This window comes from Aotus nancymaae, unplaced genomic scaffold, assembly GCF_030222135.1.
Source record: "Aotus nancymaae isolate 86718 unplaced genomic scaffold, 86718_ANA_hifiasm-v0.15.2.pri h1tg000019l, whole genome shotgun sequence".
Lineage (NCBI taxonomy): Eukaryota > Metazoa > Chordata > Mammalia > Primates > Aotidae > Aotus > Aotus nancymaae.
Window position 1 is genome coordinate 27,802,894 of NW_026988431.1, and position 24,469 is coordinate 27,827,362.

Consider the following 24,469-nt stretch of genomic DNA (forward strand, 5'->3'; position numbering starts at 1 on the left):
TGAAATCTACACGAGTAATTGAGAATTAACTAAAATTTCATATTTGTGGATGATAGAAAACATTCTTAAGCTACAGATGGCCTTTGTACTCAGCTTGATGTTCAATTTTGTATACTTTGTCTTTTACTGATTTGATATTAATAAGAAAATACCAAGGTGGTTTAAAAAATATACCAACCTTATTTCCTTAATACAGCCCACCCTAATCTGGTTCCTCAGAAACTATACAATTATCTAGTATAATAGTTTGTAGTTGTGCTAAAACCAACCCTGAGATTGCTTTTCAAAGGCAGGAATATTGCATTTATAGGCAACTATACAATATAACTCCAATTTCACCAATAACTATCAGAATACATTGCTTAGTTGGCTTTGCCATTCCCTTTGAAGTCATGTCAATCTTGATTTCATGTCTATCCACCTCCTTAACAGTAGGAACCTTGTTGTTCATCTTACATACCAGTGGCTTGCTTATGTTTGGCATTTATGTTTGGTAAATTGAGTTGAATTTCCGTGGAAATTTTTTTTTCTTCAATACATGATATACTTGAAATAGCTCTTTAAAATGGCAGCTTTGTAAAGTCATTTGCAGATTATTTTTATACCTGCAACCTTAGTTGATTTTTCTTTTTTCTTGGTTTACAATAGCTTTGTGAGACTTCAAACAATGCAAAACTAAAATGGTTGGTGAAGTAAATAATGTTATGGAACTCATAATTTGAAAGTATAACTTTATATAGTCCAGTAAATGTTTTAATCTTATAGTGAAAATAGCTGGCATCCAGATATTTCAGCCTACTCTCTGTGTCATTCAGATTTCAGACTATATTATACTGTTTGCTCAGGTACATTGTTATTGTTCTTGTTTTCATCTCAGCCTAATACTTTGCAGCCTCTACCTTATTTGCCAACACGTTATTCCTTTGGCTACCTGTCATTCTCATTTGATTCTAGAAGAGTTAAGTCAGTAACCTATACTTGCATATAATATGTATACTTGCATATGCATATATTGTATCTTCTTTGTCCAGAAGGATACAATTACATCTTAGAATGGAAACCGGTCTTATGACTGTTACTTTCTACATTTTTTCCCCCCCAAGACAGTAGTGCCAAGTAAAAATCTTAGATGCCTGATTAGAGTATCCTCTGGGTATCAGGAAATTAGAAGATTTGGGGATGTGCAGTGAACAATGAGGTAGGAGACAGGTTTTCATAGTAGTTATGAGTACGGACTTTGGAGTCAGGCCTGCATACAAAACTCAGCTATAGCACTCACTAGCTGTGAGAGCTTGGGCAGGTTAAACTGGGCCTCAGCTTCCTCACTTATAACATGGCCATGAAAATACTTACCTCACTGGTTATTATGAAGATTAATATGATATCCTGTGCAGAACATCTAGTTAGTTAAGTACCTGGCACAGATTTGGTGCCAAGTAAATACAAGCTAACCTGATAATGCATTCCTTGAAATGTCTTTTACTCTGCAGGTCGTCAGCTTGTTCTGGAAACTCTCTATGCTTTGACATCAAGTACAAAAATCATCAAAGAAGCAATGGCAAAGGGTAATGTATAGAGCGCTTTCTTAGCTAGTCATGCACCATATAATGAAGCTTATTTTGAGCTGCATTGTACAGTCTGATAAACTAGAAAAATGCTTTGGAATGTTTAGTTTTAAACTACAGTGAGTTGAAATATGGTGGAAAATGAATTCTGAGTAGAAAAGTCAAATTCTTTATGTATAATATCAGCACTAATTCTCTTATTCCTTCATAGGAGCTTTGATCTATTTACTGGATATGTTCTGCAATTCAACACATCCACAGGTTCGAGCCCAAACAGCAGAACTTTTTGCCAAAATGACAGCAGATAAGCTAATAGGTCCAAAGGTAGGCACAAAATAAGTTCTTGAAAGGAAATTAATTATTAAAGCTCTGTTACTTTGATGCTGATTTTGTAAAGTTTACTAAAACTGAGATGGTGAGGATAAGGCAATGATTTGATGTGAAAGTTGGAAAATCGACATTCCTGAAATTGTTAACTAGATGTTCTACACAGGATATCATATACTGTTCAGGGAATCCTGTACTGGAATTGAAATGTCTTAAGAGACTGTTTGGATTATGGTGATAAATTGTTCATCTCCCTCGCAGAGAGAACAAAAAGTATATCAAGACTATGACAGAAGATAAGTTAGATTTTCAGAATGCAAGGGTTGGCCTGTGGAAATAACTAGTGGGGATGGTGGTTTGTGTCTTTTACATTCCACACCTGAATTATTAAGGACATGCCACCCTCAGCAGTGAATTATTGTAGGGACATGAGTGTAACAACACCTCTGCATCCCAGCTCTGCAGGCAGACCTTTTATTCCAAATTTGGAGATAACCGGATCATCTCTGGATCCATGGTTCAGTTTGGAGAGCAGGAACCTGTTAAAACAATAGTTGAATAGAATTTCATTGAGACACAAGTGTTATCAACGTCCCTTTATTTTGTTACTAAATCAGTTTCACAAGTATTGCTCACTGAAGCATCCTCTGTGTCTGCCCACAAAGCACCTCAGAATCATAGGGGGAACCATGAAATAAAGGCTTAGGAGTCCCAGAGTCTGATTCAGTGGATCTAGGGTGGGGCCCAGAAGTCTCCATTCTTAACATGCTTCCAGAGTGATTCTTTTGAAGCCTATTAGGACTGATATCTAGGGATCATTATTCAAGCAAGTCCACAAAGGCACTTTGGGTAAGGAGGCGGCTAAGATCCCCTACCTCCACCTAAAGCCAGAGTGGCTTCCCTTGTACACGTTGTGCCTCCATGTAAAGATCAGTTTGGGGAAAAAAAAGACCAGGCTAATTAAACACTTTTTTTTTTTTTTACATTAATAAAACAAACTGGATTCAGTTCTGGTTTTCTTGCTTGATCTTTCAATCTCAGTGTTGAGAATCTGTTATAGGACCTGAAACAGTTTTACTTCAGTGATAAGTTAATTGTCTTCAGCAGGGTTGATGAGACAAGGGACATTACATTTGGAAGCCTACAGGAGGGTCTATAAAATAGCTAATATTGATATTTAATAATGAGTTTTCTTCAATCGAGAGGTAGGTAGCACGTAACTGTAATATGTAATATTAGATATTTTTTCAATAGTGTTTTAGATGCTTAAATATGTACTGGAATTGACTGAACTTTTCAATTATATTTCTGACCTTTGAAATACATGAGGGACAAATTTTATCAAGCTGTTTTTACACTGAAATTTTCTGTCTAGAAAAAACACAAGTATCAGCTCTTTAACTGCAAGAGATTTTAGAACTGGGGTCAGTAAATTTTTTTGTTTTTGAGACAAGGTTTGGCTCTGTCGCCCAGGCTGGAAGTGCAGTGGTGCAATCTCAGCTCACTGCAACCTCTGTCTTCTAGACTCAAGCCATCCTCCCACCTCAGCCTCCCAAGTAGCTGGGACTACAGGCACGTGCCACCACACCTGGCTAATTTTCGTATTTTTTGTAGAGATGGAAAGGTTTGGCCATGTTGCCCAGGCTGCCCTCAAACTCCTGAGCTCAAGTGATCCACCCGCCTTGGCCTCCAAAAGTGCTGAAATTGCAGAGTGAGCCACTGTGCCTGGCCAATTTTTTTTTTCCTCCCCATTTTGATAACAGTTTTCTTGAGCTAATAATATCATTGATATGCCATACAGTTCACACATATCCAGTGTACAATTCAGTGGTTTTTAGTATATTCACAGATTAAGCAACCATAATTTTAGGTTTGATTTTCATCAACCTAAAAAGAAACCCTATTTTCATTAGCAGTCACTTACTCTCCCTTTCCCCTAGCCCCTGACAACCACTAATCTATTTTCTTCTGGATAGATTTGCCAAATACTGGGCATTTTGTATAAATAGAATCATATTATATGTGGTCTTTTGTGACTGGCTTCTGTCTGTTAGATTAATGTTTTCATCTATGTTATAGCAAATAGTAGTACATTCCTTTTTATTGCCAAATAATATTTCATGTTTTGCTTATCCATTTATCTTGGTGGACACATGGATTGTTTCTACTTTTTGGCTCTGCTAAATTATACTATTGTGAACGTTTGTGTGGTTTTTGTGTGGACATGTGTTTTTATTAGTGGAATTTCTGGGTCATATGGTAACATACTAAACCTTTTGAGGAATTGTCAGATTGTTTTCCAAAGTGGCGATACCATTTTACATTCCCCCAGCAAAACATTTCTCTTCTTCTCTAACACTTGTTATATCTTTTATTACAACCACCCTAGTAGGTATGTGTGATAAATCATGGTTTTGCATTTCCCTGGTAGCTAATGATGTTTTCATGTGCTTATTGTCCATCTGTACTTTTTAAGAGAAATGTTTATTTATATTCTTCACTAATTTTTAAATTGGGATTATTTATCTTTTTTATTATTGAGTTGTAATTGCTCTTTATATGTTTTAGATATTAGTCCCTTATTATAGATAGGATTTGCAAATATTTTCTAACATTATCCTGATTGTTTCTCTACTTTCTTGGTGGTGCCCTTTGAAGCACAAAAATTTTACGTTTTTAGAAGGTCCAGATTCTTTTTTGTTCAGCTTGTTCTTTTGAGGTCATGTCTAAGAAATCGTTGTCTAACGCAAGGTTACAAAGATTTATGGCTATGTTTTCTCCTCAGTTTTATAGTATTAGTTCTTATGTTGGTTTTTGATCCATTTGAGTTAATTTGTATCCATGGTGTGAGGTAGGGTTGGGCCAGTAAAGTTTTTCTATAAAGGGTGTATTAGTCTGTTTTCACGCTGCTGATAAAGATATACCCAACACGGGGCAATTTACAAAAGAAAGGTTTATTGGACTTACATTTCCACGTGGCTGGGGAGGCCTCATAACCATGGTGGAAGGGGAAAGGCATGTCTTACATGGTGGCAGACAAGAGGAAAGACTGTGCAGGGAACCTCCCCTTTTTAAAACCATCAGATCTTGTGAGACTTACTATCATGAGAATAGAACAGCACGGGAAAGACTTGCCCCCATGATTCAGTTACCTCCTACCAGGTCCCTCCCACAACACGTGGAAATTCAAGATGAGATTTGGACTGGGGACACAGCCAAACCATATCACAAGGCCATATGGTCAATATTCTATCCTTTGTGGGCCATGTGATCTCTGTTACAAATACTGAGCTCTTCTGTTGTGACAGGAAAATAGCCATGGATAGTAAATGAACAAATAGATGTGGCTCTGTTCCAACAAAACTTTATATACAAAAATAGATGGCAGGCCAGATGAGATTCCTTGTTTGCCAACCTCTGTTCTAGAATAGCTGAATAACCTGAACATAACTGAAGGTTTATGGCCAAAGTATTTGCCTTATGTAAGTTTTTTGCTCAAATGTTTAATAGTATATACACCAGTAAGTAATAAAGTTATGTACTTCTTAGCATTTGAAATGCTTTAAACGTCTTGGTAAGCTTTGCTTTAATACTGCTTTTTACAGATGAATAGACTTGGGTCATTCATTAAATTGAATTGAAAGCTAAAGAAGCCGGGCGCGGTGGCTCACGCCTGTAATCCCAGCACTTTGGGAGGCTGAGGCAGGTGGATCACAGGATCAAGAGATCAAGACCATCCTGGTCAACATGGTGAAACCCCGTCTCTACTAAAAATACAAAAAATTAGCTGAGCATGGTGGCACATGACTGTAATCCCAGCTACTCAGGAGGCTGAGGCAGGAGAATTGCCTGAACCCAGGAGGCGGAGGTTGCGGTGAGCCGAGATTGCGCCATTGCACTCAGCCTGGGTAACAAGAGCGAAACTCCATCTCAAAAAAAAAAAAAAAGAAAGCTAAAGAAGCATTCTCAGAAATGAAATAGGAAGAGACTTGATTTTGTACAGCTGGTCAAATAACTTAATGTGCCTTTTTTAAAAGTATCGGATGACAGTAGGTTAAATTTAGAAATGAAGGGACTCAGGTTAAGACAGTTAACCTAAGTAAAATTAAAGTTTGCTTTCAATTTGATAATAATCATAAATATAGCTCTTAAATAAGACATTTGAAATTCATCTAACTGGTCTAGATGATTTCTGTAGCAGTCGCTCACAAATACAGCTTATTACAAGTATATAAATGGTTCATTTCTAGAAAGGTTATTACTTCAAATTTATCTTGCTTGCCATAAAAATTTCAATTTTTATTTCAAGCTATAAAATATTTTAAAATAGCTATTAGGGGTTCTTTTAAATACTAGTATATAATGAAATATGTTAAGACAGATCAGATATTTCTGCCCCAAAATTTATGTAGAATGATTTCAACAATGTTCTGTTAGTGTTATGTTACCTTCACAGTGATTCTTATTAGACAGCCAAGTATGTTTCAGAATATGATTTTGTTAAAACCTTTAAACACAACAGTCAGATCACAGTGACTCATGCCTGTATTCCCAGCTGTTCAGGAGACTGAGGCAGGAGGATTGCTTAAGTCTAGGAGTTCAAGACCAACCTGGGTAAGGTAGAGACACCCCCATCTCTTAGAAGGTTAGAAATTAGCCAAGCATGGTAGTGTGCCTGTAATCATAGCTATTCAAAAGGCTAAGGAGGGAGGATTCCTTGAGCTTAGGAGTTCGAAGCTGCAGTGAGTTATGATCACGCCATTGTATACCAACCTGGTGACAGAGTGAGACCCTGTCTCTAAAAATAAAATAAATAAAAGACAATAAGCAGTTGTATTAAAGGTGAAGTAATTGGCCTGGTATAGCAAGATGGCAGCATGATATTCTGAGCAAATATCTTCTTTTATGGATCACAGATCACTGACTTAATGACTCTGGGTAACATGTCTGTCTTTAGCTCCACAGTGAGAAAATGAAAATAAAGGGCCTTTAAGTTCTGCTCTGACTTTTAGGTGCTTCTTTGACATGTATTTCTCTGGTCTTTGTGAGAATAAGCTACTAGGGGAAGATACACCACAGTGAGCAGGTCAGGCATGGTTCTTATGCTCAGGGAGCTCATGACCAAGAAGAATAACTTTCTCTACCTTCTCTTGTCCTCTGTAGAGTTGAATTATATTTCAGCATGATGCTCTCATCATACTTAGGGAATATAGGAAGAAATAAACCTGTGAAACCTCTTGTTGATTTCACTTTGATGGTATTATTTAATATATAACAAATGCCCTCCCATGGGAACCCTAGGAGAAATTACTTTTTTCTTCCAGAAATAGTTGGGTGTCTCTGAAGCAGCTGACATGCTTTTACTTTGTGGGTGTTCTGTTATGTAACTGAAATTTAGTTCATTGGCTGCTAGGAAGTTCAGAGCTGAATTTATAGTATATCTTTAGCAGTTTATGGAGCTTTTCGTGTTTCTTTTGTGTACTGACTTCATGTTCGTCCATTCATTCAGGTATTTAACCATCTGCTATGTGCCAGGGCCTGAGAAATACAAGCAATGAGTAAGACAGACTGGACCATGAGGGTTTCCATAAGATAAGATTTGAAGCCAGAATTTGACACAGAAGAGATAAACGTGATGGTCTAAAGGAAAAACACTTTTCCAACCCTCATTTTCCCCTTTGTCCCTGTGCCTCACACTAATTTTTAGTTTGTCTGTATCTGTGTCCTAGATATTTTTTTCTTTTTTTTCTTTTTTTCATAATACAGCTTTAAATGTCTGGATGGTAGATATATATTTTTTTAATGCTGCTTTTAAAAAATTTTTATACTTTAAGTTCTGGGGTACATGTGCAGAACGTGCAGGTTTGTTACATAGGTATACATGTGTCATGGTGGTTTGCTGCATCCATAACCGTGTCATCTACATTAGGTATTTCACCTAATGCTGTCCCTCCCCTAGCCCCCTACCCACTGACAGGCCCCAGTGTGTGATGTTTCCCTCCCTGTTCAACTCCCATTTATGAGTGAGAACATGCAGTGTTTGGTTTTCTGTTGTATTAATTTGCTAAGAATTATGGCTTCTAGTAAAAGTTGCTTTTTAAATCTCTTTTTGGAAAAAGACACAGTATAACATAAAGCATAGAGTAAAATAAATGCACTAGAAAATACTTTTAACAGGTAGAATGAGAAAAATCAGTTTGTGCGGGCAGGGGCTATAAGGGAGAGTTGGAAGGGACTAGCCTGGCTAAGGGCATTCTGCATATGTTAGGCAAGACCTACAAGGTGTGCTCTGGGAACTTGACCATACTAGTGATACTGAGGCAGGGGGTGAAAATGAAACCTTGTTTTGATCACCATGGCAGAACAGAGAAAATGAAACTTGATAGGTAAGTAGGATCAGGTCATAGTGAGTCTTATTTGAAGGTACCTTTGTATAAACCAAGGATTGTCTTTTCTATTCCAGAACTTGTAGGTAATGGTTATGGCCCACATAAGTCATAAAACAAATTATATTGATATTCTACCTTATTAGCAAAATGCAAACAAATGAAATGTTGAGGTGTTTCTAGTAGGTGTCTTTTTCATTCTCAAACCTTCTCGTATAGGTTCGAATTACGTTAATGAAATTTCTACCAAGCGTTTTCATGGATGCTATGAGAGACAATCCTGAAGCTGCTGTACATATTTTTGAAGGAACTCATGAAAATCCTGAGTTAATTTGGAATGATAATTCCAGAGATAAAGTGTCCACAACAGTTAGGGAAATGATGCTAGAGTAAGTAAAAACAATGGTAATAATTTATCCTTTAAATAAGATCACTGGGAAGGGCAAACATTTCTTACTTTGCCTGTCACCTCTAAAACTTATGGTAAAGGTTAATGAAAATGTATTTTGTACTGAAGTTTGATATCCATCCCTTTTCTTCCCCAAGGCACTTTAAAAATCAGCAAGACAACCCTGAAGCAAACTGGAAGGTAAAATATACTTTTATTTTACGTCTTATTTTCTGTTGATTTAGTTGTTTTAAGTTCCTACTGAGTCAGTTTAATGCCAACTTATAACTACTTTGTAATTAAGACTCTTGGCTATCCCCCTGGAAAATAAGGCTTCAAACATAAAAATTGGAGTATTTAAACTTTTGAAGTTAGTAAGAAGAACACCCTTTCTGAACTTTATTAGGAAAAAATAAAACTCATAATTTGATTATATTAATGGCTATTTGTGGACTGGTTAACATTATAAACAATTCTTTAATATGGTGTGCATTTCTAGCTTCAAGATGATTAAGTGACTTGACTGTCATTCTTTCTCTATTTAAAGTTGCCTGAAGATTTTGCTGTGGTGTTTGGAGAAGCAGAGGGTGAACTTGCTGTTGGAGGCGTCTTCTTGAGGATCTTTATTGCACAACCAGCCTGGGTTCTAAGAAAGCCTAGAGAATTTCTTATTGCACTGTTAGAAAAATTGACTGAGCTCCTAGAGAAGAACAATCCTCATGTAAGCTCGAGTCATCAGCAAAACATTTCAAAGACTTTGTTAACTAGACTGATGGTGTGTCTCTTACAACCTTATTCACAAAGACCATGACTTAGGAATTGGCCATCTCTTTTAGTATAGCAGCCGCATTTAAATTCACATATGCCCCTTAATCATTTTTTTGCCAGTCATGTTCAAAAGTGAAGCTCTTTAGTATGTTTGTGAACCAAAGTTAGAGATACCTATATTGAGAGGATGCTATTTCTAACAATTACAGAAGCTCCAAAAGGTTTTTACTATACATCTCTAATGAATATGTAATTTTAAGAAGAAACCAAAATGTTCAGTTTTCCTCTGAGGCGGTGTTCTGCTTGGACATGTGCTTCACTCCACTTTGTGTATATGGCAGGGATAACCCTAGTCAAAGAATTTGACAGAAGAGTAGTAACTATGTGGTTGAATCCTGTACCTGTGCTCAAAACCTGAGGCTACCAGGGAAGCAGAAGTAAGTGAGAAGGTAGCCTTGGTCTTGGTTTGGCAAGCCAGATACCCTGATAGTATATAAGATTTTGCTTTTCAAAGTCTTTTTTGTTTTCAGAAGTTTTACTATTTTGTTGAGATTGAAGACAACTGACCTACATGATTGTCGTTGAATTAGGCTGGCTACGGAATAAGGTGATTAGGAGCCTGAGTTGTGTTTTAGATGGTCCTGGACCTCAGTCCCAGCCATACCACTGACCAGCTCTGTGACCTTGGGCAATACCTCATGACTGCCTCAGTTGCTGCATTTATAGAATAATCATAGCACCCACCTCTGAGGCTGAGGTTCTAATTACTTAATATATATAGAATACTTAACATAATGTATGGCACATTTCAAGTGCTTAGAAGTTATTAGTTATTATCATTAGCTTAGTAAAACATATTTTAGAAACATGATTAGTTTGCCGAGTATTTACCAGTGTTACTTTCCATAGTCATGTTCCTCTAATAGGATTTTTACTAATACATAGTTTGCTTGGAAAATGCAGTTGTCATAAGCTAAAATTTAGGGAAAGCACATAGCAGTTTCCTCCTATATCACCTTTCTTTTTGGACACATTCCAATTTTAATGTTAATTTAAGATGCATTTTATTATGGTTCTAGATGTTTGCATCTAGTGGTATAAGCTGAAGGTCTGTTATCCACAATAGAAAGTGCTTTGTGGGAGCCAGACATGTTAAACAGTAGGATTTTTAATGAAACTGGGAAAAACATTTCACTAGTTCGGCATTCTCCTGGATTAATTGTTCTAACAGTAACATATCTGCAACATTGTCTAAAAATTTCTAGTAATATCATTTGGGACATGATCTCTTAAACCTGCAATAGAAATTGGTATACCTAACCTAGTGAAATCCTGCTTAGATTAAAATAGCACATTCTTAAAGTTCTTTGGATTCATGCCTTTTATCAAAGAAAATGAGAAGTTCATTCTCTTAGGATTCGCGAATCTATTTTTAAGTATCAGCACCTATAACTTTTGAATCCCTCGTTTTGAACACCAAATACATTACATTTGATATTTAGGACTATATGATAAATTTATAGTTCATTTTTTTTTGTTTGTTTGTTTTACACCTGCAGGGAGAAACCCTGGAAACCTTAACAATGGCAACAGTGTGTCTCTTCAATGCACAACCTCAGCTGGCAGATCAGGTCCCACCACTGGGCCATCTTCCCAAAGTTATCCAGGCGATGAATCATAGGAACAATGCCATTCCTAAGAGTGCCATTCGGGTTATCCATGTCTTGTCTGAAAATGAGGTATTGATGAGTCCACTTAGTAGCTTATAAGCTCCAGAATTTATCTGTACTATCTTCTTGACTGATATAAGTTGTAGTATTATATAAATCCCCTTTCTGCCATGTGTCTTTTTGCATATGAACCACATGGTATTTTATTAGTTCTGGGTTACCAGAACAAATAGTTTTGATAAATACCAGTTTAGATGTATTTATTTATTTGATAAATACAAGTTTAGATGATATAATTAATAGAAGATTGAATTTGGTTCAGTTCATTATTAAGCTGAAAGTAAAGGATTCTTCTTTACTCATTTTGTTACAGTATTTACCATGTTATATAAATATTGCTACTCTACAAGTAACCTTCTCTTTTGTTCACTTAGCTGTGTGTTCGAGCCATGGCATCTTTAGAGACCATTGGCCCACTGATGAATGGAATGAAAAAGCGAGCAGATACTGTTGGTCTAGCCTGTGAAACAATTAATCGAATGTTTCAGAAGGAGCAGAGTGAATTAGTAGCACAAGTAAGTGACTTTCTAGATTTAGCACTATTTTAGGAAAGCAAACATGCCAAATAGATTTTTACTTACTTGGTACTGATTTGGTTTCCTTGACTTAGGGTTGGTGAGAGTTAACTTGTGAATTTGTATGTGTACAATTTTATATTTTATATGTACATAGATATACAGTAGTGTGTATAATGTGTGTGTGTATATATACACATAAAGAAAAGTGGGGCCAGCTGCCAACGGTCTTACCAACTTGAGAGTACTTTTATGGTGTATCAAATTTAAATTTTGGCTATCCATTGTGCAATTAGCTTAGCTTAGCTTGCTTAGATTGTTTTGTAAAATGTGCTTCATCCTTTTTGGAAAAATTTATTCTGTTTATTTATTCTTTTGTTTCTTAAGTCATGTTTAAGAAACCTGCCAATACATTTATTGCTTTTTTCTTTTTTTTTTTTTTGAGACGGAGTCTCGCTCTTGTTACCCAGGCTGGAGTGCAATGGCGCGATCTCGGCTCACCGCAACCTCCGCCTCCTGGGTTCAGGCAATTCTCCTGCCTCAGCCTCCTGAGTAGCTGGGATTACAGGCACGCGCCACCGTGCCCAGCTAATTTTTTTGTATTAATAGAGACGGGGTTTCACAATGTTGACCAGGATGGTCTTGATCTCTCGACCTCGTGATCCACCCGCCTCGGCCTCCCAAAGTGCTGGGATTACAGGCTTGAGCCACCGCGCCCGGCCCATTTATTGCTTTTTTCAAAGATACTGTCCACCTAATGAAAGCAGGACTGTCCACCTAATGAAAGCAGGTGAATATCCATGTAGATAGATGTTAAAGGAACAGAACAAATTTAAAAACTTGCAAAAGCGATCTTTCTAAAATGTAACTCAAAAAACAAATATCACAAGATCTGACTTGTAAGTGGAGTGTAAAACAAAGTCATAGAAGCAGAGAGTAGAATGGTGATTACCAGAGGCTGAGGGTGGGGAGAATGTGAAAATGCTGGTCAAAAAGTACAAAGTTGCTGTTAGGAAGAATAAGGCTTTTAAAATCTATTGTAGTATGGTGACTATAGTTAATAATACATTGTATATTTCAAAATTGGTAAGAGTAAATGTTAAATGTTTCCACAGATAAGTATTTGTAATGGTAGATATGCTGATTAGCTTAATTATTCTGCATTGTGTGCTTGTGTCATCACATCACTTTATTTCTCATAAATACATACAATAAAAAAGAGTAAAGTATTTAAATAGAGTTCTGAAATATAACCGAGCCATTCTTCATCTTAAAAACCATTCAGTAGTTCCCCATTACCTGCCAGATGACTAAGTGACATCTGGTATCCTTAGCCAGAATATAAGGTCCTGCATCTTTATTATCATTCTCCCAGCCCCTCACCCTCATTGAGGCAAATAGAGCTATTGGGTACATCTCAAGGAGATACTAGATGCTCTGTGGTTCAGACTTATGACTGGCTTGAGGAGTCTGATGTGTAGGAAACAATAGGAGTTGGTACTACCACTTGTTGGCTGTGTGACCTCAGACATGATATTTAACCTTAAAATGCTCAGATTCCTCATCTGTAAAATAAGGTTATGACTATCTCAGAGGGTTGTTATAAGAATAGTACCTGAAAAAAAGGTGCACTCACTTAAATGTCTTTTATTTCTACCTCCTCCCTCTGAGTTTCAGAATGGATAGTAAAAATTTTGATACTAGACTATTATTTAGCTTTTATAAGGCTGATATGAAATGTATGATGACCACAAAGGTTGATGTTTGAAGAAAATATCAAAAAATACTAATATATTTCAGAGAATGTTGCCTATTAATACAGTGTCACTAGAGCAGGCAGCCCAATATAGAGGCTAAAAGCCTAGGTTCTATATTTTCTGGCTCTAAATACGTATTTTAGTACTGCCCAGGTCTGTGATTTTGAACATATTTTTCCACCTCTGTGCATTGATTATTCCATCTGTAATAATAATAGTGCCTACCTCATTAGGTGTATGGAAGATTGAATAAAATAATAGATATATAGCATTTAGAATGATTGATGGCACAGAATAAGATCTTATCAAATAAAAGTATCATTAGATACTTAAATCTGTATATGGCATTAGAATATGGTGCAACAGGCTGCCTTCCAGGTATGGTCCCAGGGGTAAAATTATTTCTTCAGTGGATGATTTGCATTTTTTCCTGTTTGTTTATATATGCTTAATATTTCTTGTAGGCTTTGAAAGCAGATTTGGTTCCATACCTCTTAAAATTACTCGAAGGTGTTGGCCTTGAAAATCTGGACAGCCCAGCAGCCACTAAGGCTCAGATTGTTAAAGCTCTCAAGGCAATGACTCGAAGTTTGCAATATGGAGAACAGGTGAGTCTGCATAGAGGCAACTTGGTATCCTAAAAGCCAGGGTCTTGGCCATGGATGGTCCATGTACCTGTGTCCAAGTTCCACTTACAGATATGGTTATGTTGGCTGTAACTGGAGAAGATCCAGAGACCAATAGAAGCGTACTGACGAACAAGCATAAATCATATACTCAGTAGTTATTCAGGAGGATTCTTCTGTATGGTGATGGCATGTTGTACATTTCAGGAAGAAAATGCTGGAAACCTTTAGCATAGGATATGCAGCATTTAGTACTGGTTAAGATTAACTTTCAGCTCTAGGAGTTACTCATGGGTAGTAATAACCAAATTCATTAACTGTCCCATAATGCCATTTTAAAAGATGTAGAACATAATTTTTTGTTTTCATTTCCTCTTTCTGGTGCTTATAAAATGGGGTGTTTTTTTTCCCCCTTTTATTGTGACTTTGTTTTTCCTATATGTATTAATGTATTTCACCTGCATGTATTTGCTGACTTTGGGCCTGTTCAGTAATTTAATTTTCCTCCCTGGTTTTATTTTTATTTTTGCCTCTAAGGAGTTCCTCATTCAGTGTTACTAAGTAGCCCCATCTACTAATGCTCATTTCTTTTTGAGATGAAATTTACATAGCATAAAATTAACCATTTTACAGTGAACAGGTAATTGGCATTTAGGACATTAACAGTGTTGTGCAAATACCACCATAACTAGTTCCAAAACACTTTCATCAACCCTGTCCCCATTCAGCAGCTACTCTCCCTTTCCTCCTCCTCCCAGCGTTTGGTACCCACCAGTCTGTTTTCTGTCCCTGGATTTACCTCTTCTGCATATTTCGTATAAATAGAATCGTACGTATGTGACCCTTTGTGTCTGTCTTGTCACTTAGATGTTTTTAAGTGTCATCCATGTTATTGATGCTTCATTTTCATGTCTAAATATATCATTGTATGTAAATGCTCCCATTTGTTTATGCATTCATCTATTGATAGACATTTGGGTTGTTTCCCCTACTAATGTTCTATAGCTTTTAATTGACTTCAACTACAGCTTTACTGTAGTGAATTTACTCAACTTGTATGTTTCCAGTAAAGAAACATTTTTCATGCCATTGTCATTCTATCAGTATGATCATTTAAATGATTTAAAATGATATTAAAGAAGAGAGGCAGCATATATTGCTGCAGTCATTATCTGGTGTGTTTTTTAAAGTATTTTCTTGGTTTTTGCCTATGAGTATTCTAAATGCCAAGCAAAGGCTCTCCTGCGCACCACTTGGAGGCAGTTGTCTTGTCCTTAACTTGCCTCAGGATTCCTGGTAATGAAATTAGCAAAGTAATCTTGACATCCACTTTCAACACCCAAGGGAGGGGAGGAAAGACCTATAGTAGTTTCCAAATAGGAACTCCCTTACCAGCTTTACAGCTAATCACTTCCACTATTGCCTCTTTCCAAGGCTGGAGCAGGTGCCCCCTCCCTTGGACTCACATGGTCCCCATGTATAACCCTACTTTAATTCTTACCACAAAATTATTTGACACTGTTTCCCCTACTAGATAGAGTCTGACAGACTGTTCAGAGACAGTCTGTCTTTTTCATCTTTGTGTTCACTGTGCCTGCCACATTAAGAGCTGCTCGATAGGCCGGACGCGGTGGCTCACGTCTGTAATCCCAGCACTTTGGGAGGCCGAGGCGGGTGGATCATGAGGTCAAGAGATCGAGACCATCCTAGTCAACGTGGTGAAACCCCATCTCTACTAAAAATACAAAAAATTTGCAGGGCATGGTGGCGCGTGTCTGTAATCCCAGCTACTCAGGAGGCCGAGACAGGAGAATTGCCTGAACCCAGGAGGCGGAGGTTGCGGTGAGCCAAGATCACGCCATTGCACTCCAGCCTGGGTAACAAGAGCAAAACTCCGTCTCAAAAAAAAAAAAAAAAAAAAAAAGAGGTGCTCGTTAAATATTTGATAAGAACATTGATGTCACTAAATTGGTATTTCTTGAATGTTTGCTAGTGTCACACAGAAATGTCTTTCATCTTAGCTTAGTGCACATTCCCACATATGTATTATTTATACTCATATATGTATGTATTTCAAAGAATAGTAGCCATTTTACTTATGATACTCTGATGCTTTCTATATTGACCAGTTTTACTTTTTCAAGCATGCTGTTCACAACCCTCCTGATTGTTTCATAAACCTCTTTAGGTCACAGCTTATAATTTGAAAGACTGCTTTAAGTTTTAGCTCAACTTGGCAGTATCTTCTCCCCAAACTCCTTCCTTGGGAATAGCTCATCAGCCCATCACTGTCAGTCATCACTGTCAGTCATCTGTTACTGTCATAAGAAAATACTCTGCATAGGAATCTTTCTGCTTGGATTACATATGTCAGTAATTGTAGGTTCAAATAATAGAGTCAGCTTTAAAGGGATGACTGACTTGAGGACCTCTTTGGGTCTGCTTTAATGAGATGTGTCTGGCACAGGGCCTGCTATGGAGTGTTTGATGAATGCTAGTTATTGCTGCATATTTGGGTCTTTCCTCACTGACTGCCTTCTTTGTGGCTTTGGAAGTTGGTTTTTCTTTTTGTCTTCCAACATCCAGTCCTTAATTTTATGTTCAAAGGGCTTGCTCTACTTTCCTAGGTGAATGAAATCCTGTGTCGTTCTTCAGTCTGGAGTGCCTTCAAAGATCAGAAACATGATTTGTTCATTTCTGAGTCACAAACAGCAGGATACCTCACAGGTAAGCCATACCTAATTGGTTATTGTAAGACACCTGAGAGAAGCCACCTGGACCTTCCTTTTCCCCTAAATAGACTTAAAATTGTGTTCAGAGTGTTTCCTAGGCTACTAGCTGACCTTTCTTAGAGGTGCTATGAGCATGTAGTAGACCTCTGGTTTTAGCTTTATATAGCATGCAAACTGTTAGGTTGAATCGGCACTGACTAAAGCCATGTATTTTGCTCAGTTTTGATCCAATTAATTGGGTCATAGACTATATTTGGAGTATGTCTGTATTAAAGTGTTTATCTTGTAAAGAGAATGAATACCTGCTGAGGAATATCAATATCAGAAACATGTCATTGTTCCATATCTGTCAGAATAACAGATTAAAGCTCCAAATATGTATAATTATATGTATGATACTCTCCTAAGTTGCCAGTAGTTCGTTTATGGTTTTGGTAAATAATTAGGATGTGAATTTTATGGGGGTGGAATCTGTAGGTATCATGAATGAAAGCATGTTTTACTGCTTTGGTTTCAAAAGATCTTAGGTTTAAAACTCAGAACATTTGTTTGACACACTAATTGCATAATTGTGGAATAGTCATTTTCATATAGACTTCAACATAAGAAAGTCAGACTATTGCTGAGTGCTAAAGAGGCAATATCTTGTCTCGTATAAAAGTTTTTAATTTGAAATTAACCTTAGGAATATGAGGCGCTTTTTGCTGTCTGCCTCAAATTGTAGTATATAAAAATATATCAGCCCTGCATTCTCTCCTAACGAGAGATGATAAACTAAGAGAAACCAGAGATTAACTAAGAGAAAAAATTATCACCCAGCATTTCTAAGCCATTGTGATTGTTTTTATAATCTTGATTGCTAGTATAGAAGTTTATAAAATCATGAAGACTCGATCTTGAATATTCAAAATTAAGGACTTTGGAGGAAGTTCTGCCTGGTTTTAATTTTAAGCTTTTTTTTTTTCTTCCCCATGACCTCTAATATTAACACTCCAAAAGTTGGAGGAGAGTCCTAAATTTTATAAACATGCAGTGCTTTGGTTGCAGGTCATGTCCTATTCAGAACAGTGTCATAGGTTTTCATTTTAACTTTTTCATCCCCTACCCCTCATATATATGGAGAAAAATACCTAGTGTGTGGTCTTAGTCTATCCCATATCTCTCTTCAGATTTGGTGTTAAAGCTGTAGCTTCTAAGTAGGAGTTTGTTCTTATACGTACTCTAAAAACTTTGTCCAAAAGTTTACATAGCACATTTTCATGGCATTACATTAATTACTTTGTGTATATGATGGTATGATTGGAAAAAAATCTGCCTTATTTTTTTTTATTTATTTTGAGACAGAGTCTTGCTCTGTCACCCAGGCTGGAGTGCAGTGGCACAACCTCTGCCTCCTGGATTCAAGCGATTCTCCTGCCTCAGCTTTCCAAGTAGCTTACAGGTGTGCACCACCACACCCAGCTAATTTTTCTTTTTCTTTTTTTTTTTTTTAAGTAGAGACGGGATTTTGCCATGTTAGTCAGGCTGGTTTCGAACTCCTGACCTCAGGTGGTACAGGCATGAGCCAGCACACCTGGCCTCTTTTTTTTTTTTTTTTTTTTTTTTTTGCAGCAGAGTCTGGCTCTGTTGCATAGGCTGGAGTTGAATGGCACAATCTTGGCTCACTGCACCCTCTGCCTCCCAGGTTCAAGCCATTCTCCTGCCTCAGCTTCCCAAGTAGTTGGGATGACAGGCATGCACCACCATGCCCGGCTAATTTTTGTGTTTTTAGTAGAGGCTGGTCTCAAACTCCTGACTCTTAGGTGATCTGCCCACGTCGGCCTCCCAAAGTGCTGGGATTACAGGTGTGAGCCACCACGCCTGGCTTCCCCCACCGCCCCCGAGATGGTGTCTTGCTCTGTTGCCCAGGCTGGAATGCTACAGCATGATCTCAGTTCACTGCAACCTTCACCTCCCGGGTTCAAGCAATTCTCATGCCTCGGCCCCCCAAATAGCTGGAATTACAGGTGTGCATTGCCAGGTTGGTCTCAGACTCCTGGCCTCAAATGATCTACCCGTCTTGTACTCCCAAATCCTGGGATTATAGGTGTGAGCCACTGTACCTGTCCAGCTTTATTTTTCTTAACTAAGAGTAAATTGGCCCTGAAGAATACTAATGTATAGATTATAAGCTTCTCTACAGGAAAGCCTCTTCTAATTCTTTTAGTTCTGTCTTACCTAGCATTCTTTGACTTAACTTGATGAAATAAAAAACACGTGTCCTTTACTTACTGATGATATGAACCAAAAGGTCTGTGGTTAGAATCCAGAAGAAGCATGGGTTTATCTTCAGAGACCTGGACTTCATTTGGTCCTAACCCCCATCCACATGCCCTAGTAACTACAGGGAAAAGGTACAGGGAGTAAAAAGCTTCTTGTCTGTGCCTTTCTTTTACTTGGATCTGTGGGGCGCCTTCTGAATAAGATATGAAAAGTGGTTGTGAAGGGGTTGGAAGAAGGTTAGGGAAAAAGAAAAGCTGGGATACACAAATTTCTTCTCATTCCTGGGCTGCCTTAAAGGGCAGCAAGTTCTGTACAGGCCTGGCCAAGTGGGGAGATGGTATAAAACCCTACTGGGAAGGGATTTGGGAATAATGAGTCTTTCAGATGGTATTACTGAAGCCTGCAGACACGTCCATGTAGAACAGTCTGAACAAGCTGTAAGCATCGTTGGCCCCAGAATTGTGAAATCTTGGGCACGTTATCAATCTGGGATGCTCTTTTGTACTGATGTTAGTTGCTTGAGACTTTTTCATTAGATCTAGTCTGTCCTGTTTGAAAGGACTAACTTGCTGGGTGCAGTGGCTCATGTCTGTGATACCAGCAACTTTGGAGGCCAAAGTGGGCAGACTGCTTGAGTCCAGGAGTTCCAGACCAGCCTGGGCAACCCAGCAAGACCCCATCTCTACAAAAAAAAATACAAAAATTCAACCAGGCATGGTGGTGCATGCCTGTAGTCCCAGGTACTCGGGAGGCTCTCTTGAGCCTAGGAGGCAGAGGTTGCAGTGAGCTGAGTTTGCAATATCACACTCCAGTCTGGGCAACAGAGCAATACTTTGTCTCAAAAAAAAAAAAAAATGAATTAGATTACATTAAAAATGAGAAAACTAACTCCATTTCAGAAGTTAAAGCTCCTAACTCTTGCTGTCTGCCTGAAATTGTAGTATATAAGATGTCAGGCCTACATCCTCCTCTACCAATGATGTAGGCAAATTAAGAGATAAATTAGGTAAATTTACCGCCAGTTGGATTGATGTGTGCTCATTGCTTGAGTTGCCAAATGTTTTTTGTGTTTGAGCTTTTCATCGATGTATTGTGCATCACGTGTTTGATAAAAGGGCCATGTAGTTTTAATAATGATAAAATACCATGATGTGGACCTCCAGGAATTTATAGTGTTGTGTTTAATTGGAATTACATTTAATTAAAGTGTACCCTGTGCTACTCCCAAACTTCAGAAGATACAGATTGTACCCACCCTTCTGTAATCATTGAAATCAGGGTGCTGTGACAACACACATCATCAATCCTTTCTTAGGATTGCCAAACTCACCAATTTTTAGGTGAGTTTGGCAAATTAGGTGGATTTTGTTTAGGACATGGAGAAAGATAAAGGAGTTAATTACCACTTCAAAGTAAGATCAAAATGACCAAAAGTACATTTTCTTCTCTCTGGCTGCTGAGTAAATGTCATTCACTCACATGCTCAAGATTTGGGAAAATTTTAAAGCCCTAGGTAGGATTATTCAACGTTGATAAATTAGACTACATACTTCCATAGGTTCTCTAGCCTGGCATATTATTTTGTTTTATGATAAATGCTTATTTAAAATTTCCTCAGTGGAATTTTTCCTGTGATGCACGTAAATTGTGGTTGCTCATTATCCAGGGCCCTTGATTACTTAGTCATTTATTAGGTTCTACACTAGCTTGGTGCTGACGGTTCAGGGCCCCATAAAAATAATTTCAACAGTGAAAATTCTCAAATTACCTCACCTAGAAAATCTGTAGCAAAAGAAGGAACAACAGGAAAAGGAACAAAGGCCAGGGTGAAGATGCTTTTAGGAGCTAGAATTGGTGATGAACTTTTGATGTATATACTTTATCATGGTAACCAATTCATTTCTGTGGGATTCTTTGTAAATTTTTCATCTTATTTCTCTGAAGTCCAGCCTTGTGAAATCTTGCCACATGTCCATTCCTGGCACCCTCTGCTCTTCCCATCTTTCTTTGGAGAGAACACAGCTGCTCTTTTTCATGCTAATGACCAGGCGACACCTTTTAGCCCCAGGAAACCAGACACATCCTCAAGGAGAGGCCAGGGGCCTGGGGAGAACATCTCAGACTTTGTAGAACTATCCAGAAATTGATTTTGATTTACCTTTCCTAAAGAGGCAAATGATGGTGCTAAAAATACCTAATAAGTTTATGAAGTTACTGCAAGACAACTCAAAAGTAGTTGTTTGTATGGTAGTCAGCAGATGGCACTGTGTTTCAAATTTAAAATACCCAGCAGTTAGCTGGGCGATGTGGCACGCACCTCTGGTCCATGTGGACAGGCCGAGTCCAACTACTCAGTAGTCTGGGGTGGGAAGATCACTTGAGCTTAGGAGTTTGAGGTCTGGACAGGGGAGTTGCTTGAGCCTAGGAGTTCAAGGCAGCATAGTGAGACCCCCATCTCTTAAAAGCACACACACAAAGATGGGCGAAGGGAATAAATATCCAGCAGTGCTCCAGCGTGCCTCAGCACACAGTTTGAGAACTGCTTCATTAATCCACTTTTAGACGTAACATTCATGGTTTGATCTTAGAGCCTATTTTGATAGAAACCAAGTTGAGCCCACAATCAATTGCTCAGAAACCACACAGTCTGGAGTGTTTGAGGTCTTACTGTTAAGGATTACGTCTTTGATGAGACCTACTATATGGTTTTGCGGTAATCATGCTACAGCCTAAAGTTCAGAAAATGATGATGGGTGGGAAATGATCACGGGGTGCTGCTGTAGCTCTGAACTGCGTTGCCAGTGGGGGTTGCTGACCTGGTGGCCTTTTTCCATGAGCAGACTGTGAAAAGGCTGGCATCCTGATTGGCTCAAGGCAGGAATTGATAGATGCAGGCCCCCACACTACCTTAAAAAGGGGAAATATTTTTTTGTAAGTTCTACTAGTACAAGGGTTTTATAAGTACAGCGTTCCAAGTAGCTGGGCACTCTGATTGGCTTCAATTACAGCTCACACAGGCTGAGTCATCTCTGCCCATATGTCTGAATAAGCCATTTCATATCCACAGTACCAGTACTTTTACCGTCAAAACAAGATGAATCTGAATGGTGGCCTTTTGTCCTCCACCAATCCCTATTTCTGCCTTCATCAAACTACTCTGCTGTTTGCAGTTCCTCACAACTTCCCTTGCTGCTTATATTTCTTTTTTCCCCTCAGGTGTCTCTCCTTCCCTTCTAACTGGCAGCAGCCCCCTTCACCTCAGGAGCGGGCTTTAGATCCGCTCTGCCAGGCAGCTTGCTAACTTCTGTGTAGCTCTCTGAAGCAGGTAGAGAAACGTTTTGCTAAATGCATGCCGTTCCCACTGCCTTTCTAGTCCTAACCCTTCAATGTTTAGTTGTTTGCCTTGTTTCCTACAATTTCAGCTAAAACTATTGCTCAGTATGCAATATTACGCTACATTGTCCCTTGCAAGTACTTGTTGGTTTGTGCAGTGCTTCTGAGATGTAATTAAATGTTTATGCAATGTGTAAACTCTAGAGGGCTAAAGCCATTACTATGCCCATAGGACACATCTCAATAAATGCTGGCATATATGGCATTTTCATGCAATAGAAACTTAGAATCAAGGGAGAAATAGAAGACTAAAATATCAGTACCCTTTCACATAGCATTCTTGTTTTAACCTATGACAGATGGATATCCAGAGCCTGCCTTTTCTTTCTCAGAGTCCTTGGTGTAGCAACCCTTGTTCATTTGGTGTTACTTGTTACAATAGCATTTCTTTGCACCAAATGAAAATAGGTTAGAGTGTTGACAGAAGTGTTAATGCTGAATTTCATCACAGGACTTTTGGATGGACTGAGTGTAGTTTCTTTTGTCTGTTTCCATTTTTCCCATTTGACATAGCTCTTTTCAGTGCTCAGAATTTTTTGAAAGACTGAACTTCCCAAATGTAAGAAGGAAAATTTTTTTCCATATTTCCACACCAGTGTTACTGTCCAGCATACATTTTGAAACGATTTCTAGTCTATAGTATGGGCAAACTTGAAAATAGTACTATGTAGCTGTTAAGGTATAGCTGTACATTTAGGTCATCGAAATAGATTATTAGTTTCATGTGATGGAGTGCCTGAGCAGGTTCTGACATTATTATAAAGGTCAGTGTTTGCACTAGACTCTCTCTCTAGAGGTGTGTGTTTTCCTTTCTCTCTTGCAGGACCTGGAGTTGCCGGCTACCTTACCGCAGGTACATCCACATCAGTCATGTCTAACCTGCCACCTCCTGTAGACCATGAGGCAGGTGACGTTGGCTATCAGACTTGAAATATTCACAAGAGACAATAAACGCTGAAAGGCCAGTGCCGAGTCCACATTCCTCCAGCTGATATGTTGAAGCAAACTCTTACTGCCTTTCTCCTGGTTTCATGACAGTGTTATTCCTTTTTCTATAAATATATTTTTAGGAAAAAAGTCAGTGATTGTATCACATTATAAGAAAGCACTCTGTGGATCAACGTAAGTGGGTACACAAGAATTTTTTTTTTTCTTGGTGTATGTAAGCACATTTTGTTCCTTTATATCTGTTTACAAAACTGTGAATCAAAAAGACAGACTTTCCTCCTAGTTTTTGTAATTTTTTTTTTGAATTAGCATGACTGTAGGGTTGAGCTACAGTCAACAAAAATTGGGCTAAGTCACTTTTCCCCAGGAAAGAATAGTTTCTTCTCCTGCATCAAGTCTATGTGACCATCCTCCTCCCACCATCCAAGACTATTAGGTTTTGTCCCTGCACCCCTTCACTGGTATCCTCAATCATTAACCTGAAAGCTCACAGTACTCATTAGTATGTATAACTGGCTTTACCAAATTGAATGAAAAGGAGCTTGTGCAAAAAAATTTCAAAGTGGATGTCAAGATGTTATGTAAGAGATTAGTGTAATTGTGAAATGTTCTATACACTATCAAATATATAAAGCTTTCTATATTGAATGTATATTATACAGATCATTCATATGTGTACATAAAATTTTAAAAATAAAGGGAATTGACTGCTTTGTTAATGATATATATCTGTTCTAGTTTAATCTTTCCCTTTGAAGACCTCATATCTTTATTTCTAAGATGAAGTATTAAACAGACTATCTTACATTTGTGTCTCCTCATATAGACAACTGCATTGACATATCTAATCATTCCTAACTAACTTACTTTAATATTTCAGCCACATCTAAGTTTCCAAACACAGACAGCATCTCATTTATTTTTCATACAACATTCAGGAATGGGTCAGGCTGTTAATAATGTGTGAATTAATGTAACATTAATTCTAGTATTTTTTAAGGACAATAGCCAGAAGATTTTTCAAATAACAACTCTCAGCACATAGCTTTTCTAATGTGACCACAAACTGCAA

The 24,469-nt window shown here is 38.0% G+C and overlaps 1 protein-coding gene across 2 annotated transcripts in view; it reads left to right on the forward strand.

Annotated features, from left to right (window-relative positions):
- The window catches only part of DNAJC13 (DnaJ heat shock protein family (Hsp40) member C13), a 118,460-nt gene extending 94,339 nt beyond the window's left edge, over positions 1-24,121 (forward strand). The window contains exons 47-57 of one of the 2 annotated variants that reach the window (XR_010343451.1): positions 1,491-1,565; positions 1,777-1,889; positions 8,498-8,667; positions 8,825-8,867; positions 9,214-9,387; positions 10,994-11,173; positions 11,539-11,679; positions 13,901-14,044; positions 16,690-16,789; positions 22,273-22,381; positions 23,273-23,357. Coding sequence is in view for 1 of the 2 variants with exons in the window: in XM_064378695.1 (XP_064234765.1) it covers positions 1,491-1,565; positions 1,777-1,889; positions 8,498-8,667; positions 8,825-8,867; positions 9,214-9,387; positions 10,994-11,173; positions 11,539-11,679; positions 13,901-14,044; positions 16,690-16,789; positions 23,273-23,379 (1,247 nt within the window). In the remaining variant the exon portion in view is untranslated. Of the gene's footprint in view, positions 1-1,490; positions 1,566-1,776; positions 1,890-8,497; positions 8,668-8,824; positions 8,868-9,213; positions 9,388-10,993; positions 11,174-11,538; positions 11,680-13,900; positions 14,045-16,689; positions 16,790-22,272; positions 22,382-23,272 lie in introns of both variants that reach the window. The other variant, XM_064378695.1, reaches the window with a different exon arrangement.
- Positions 24,122-24,469: the final 348 nt, after the last annotated feature.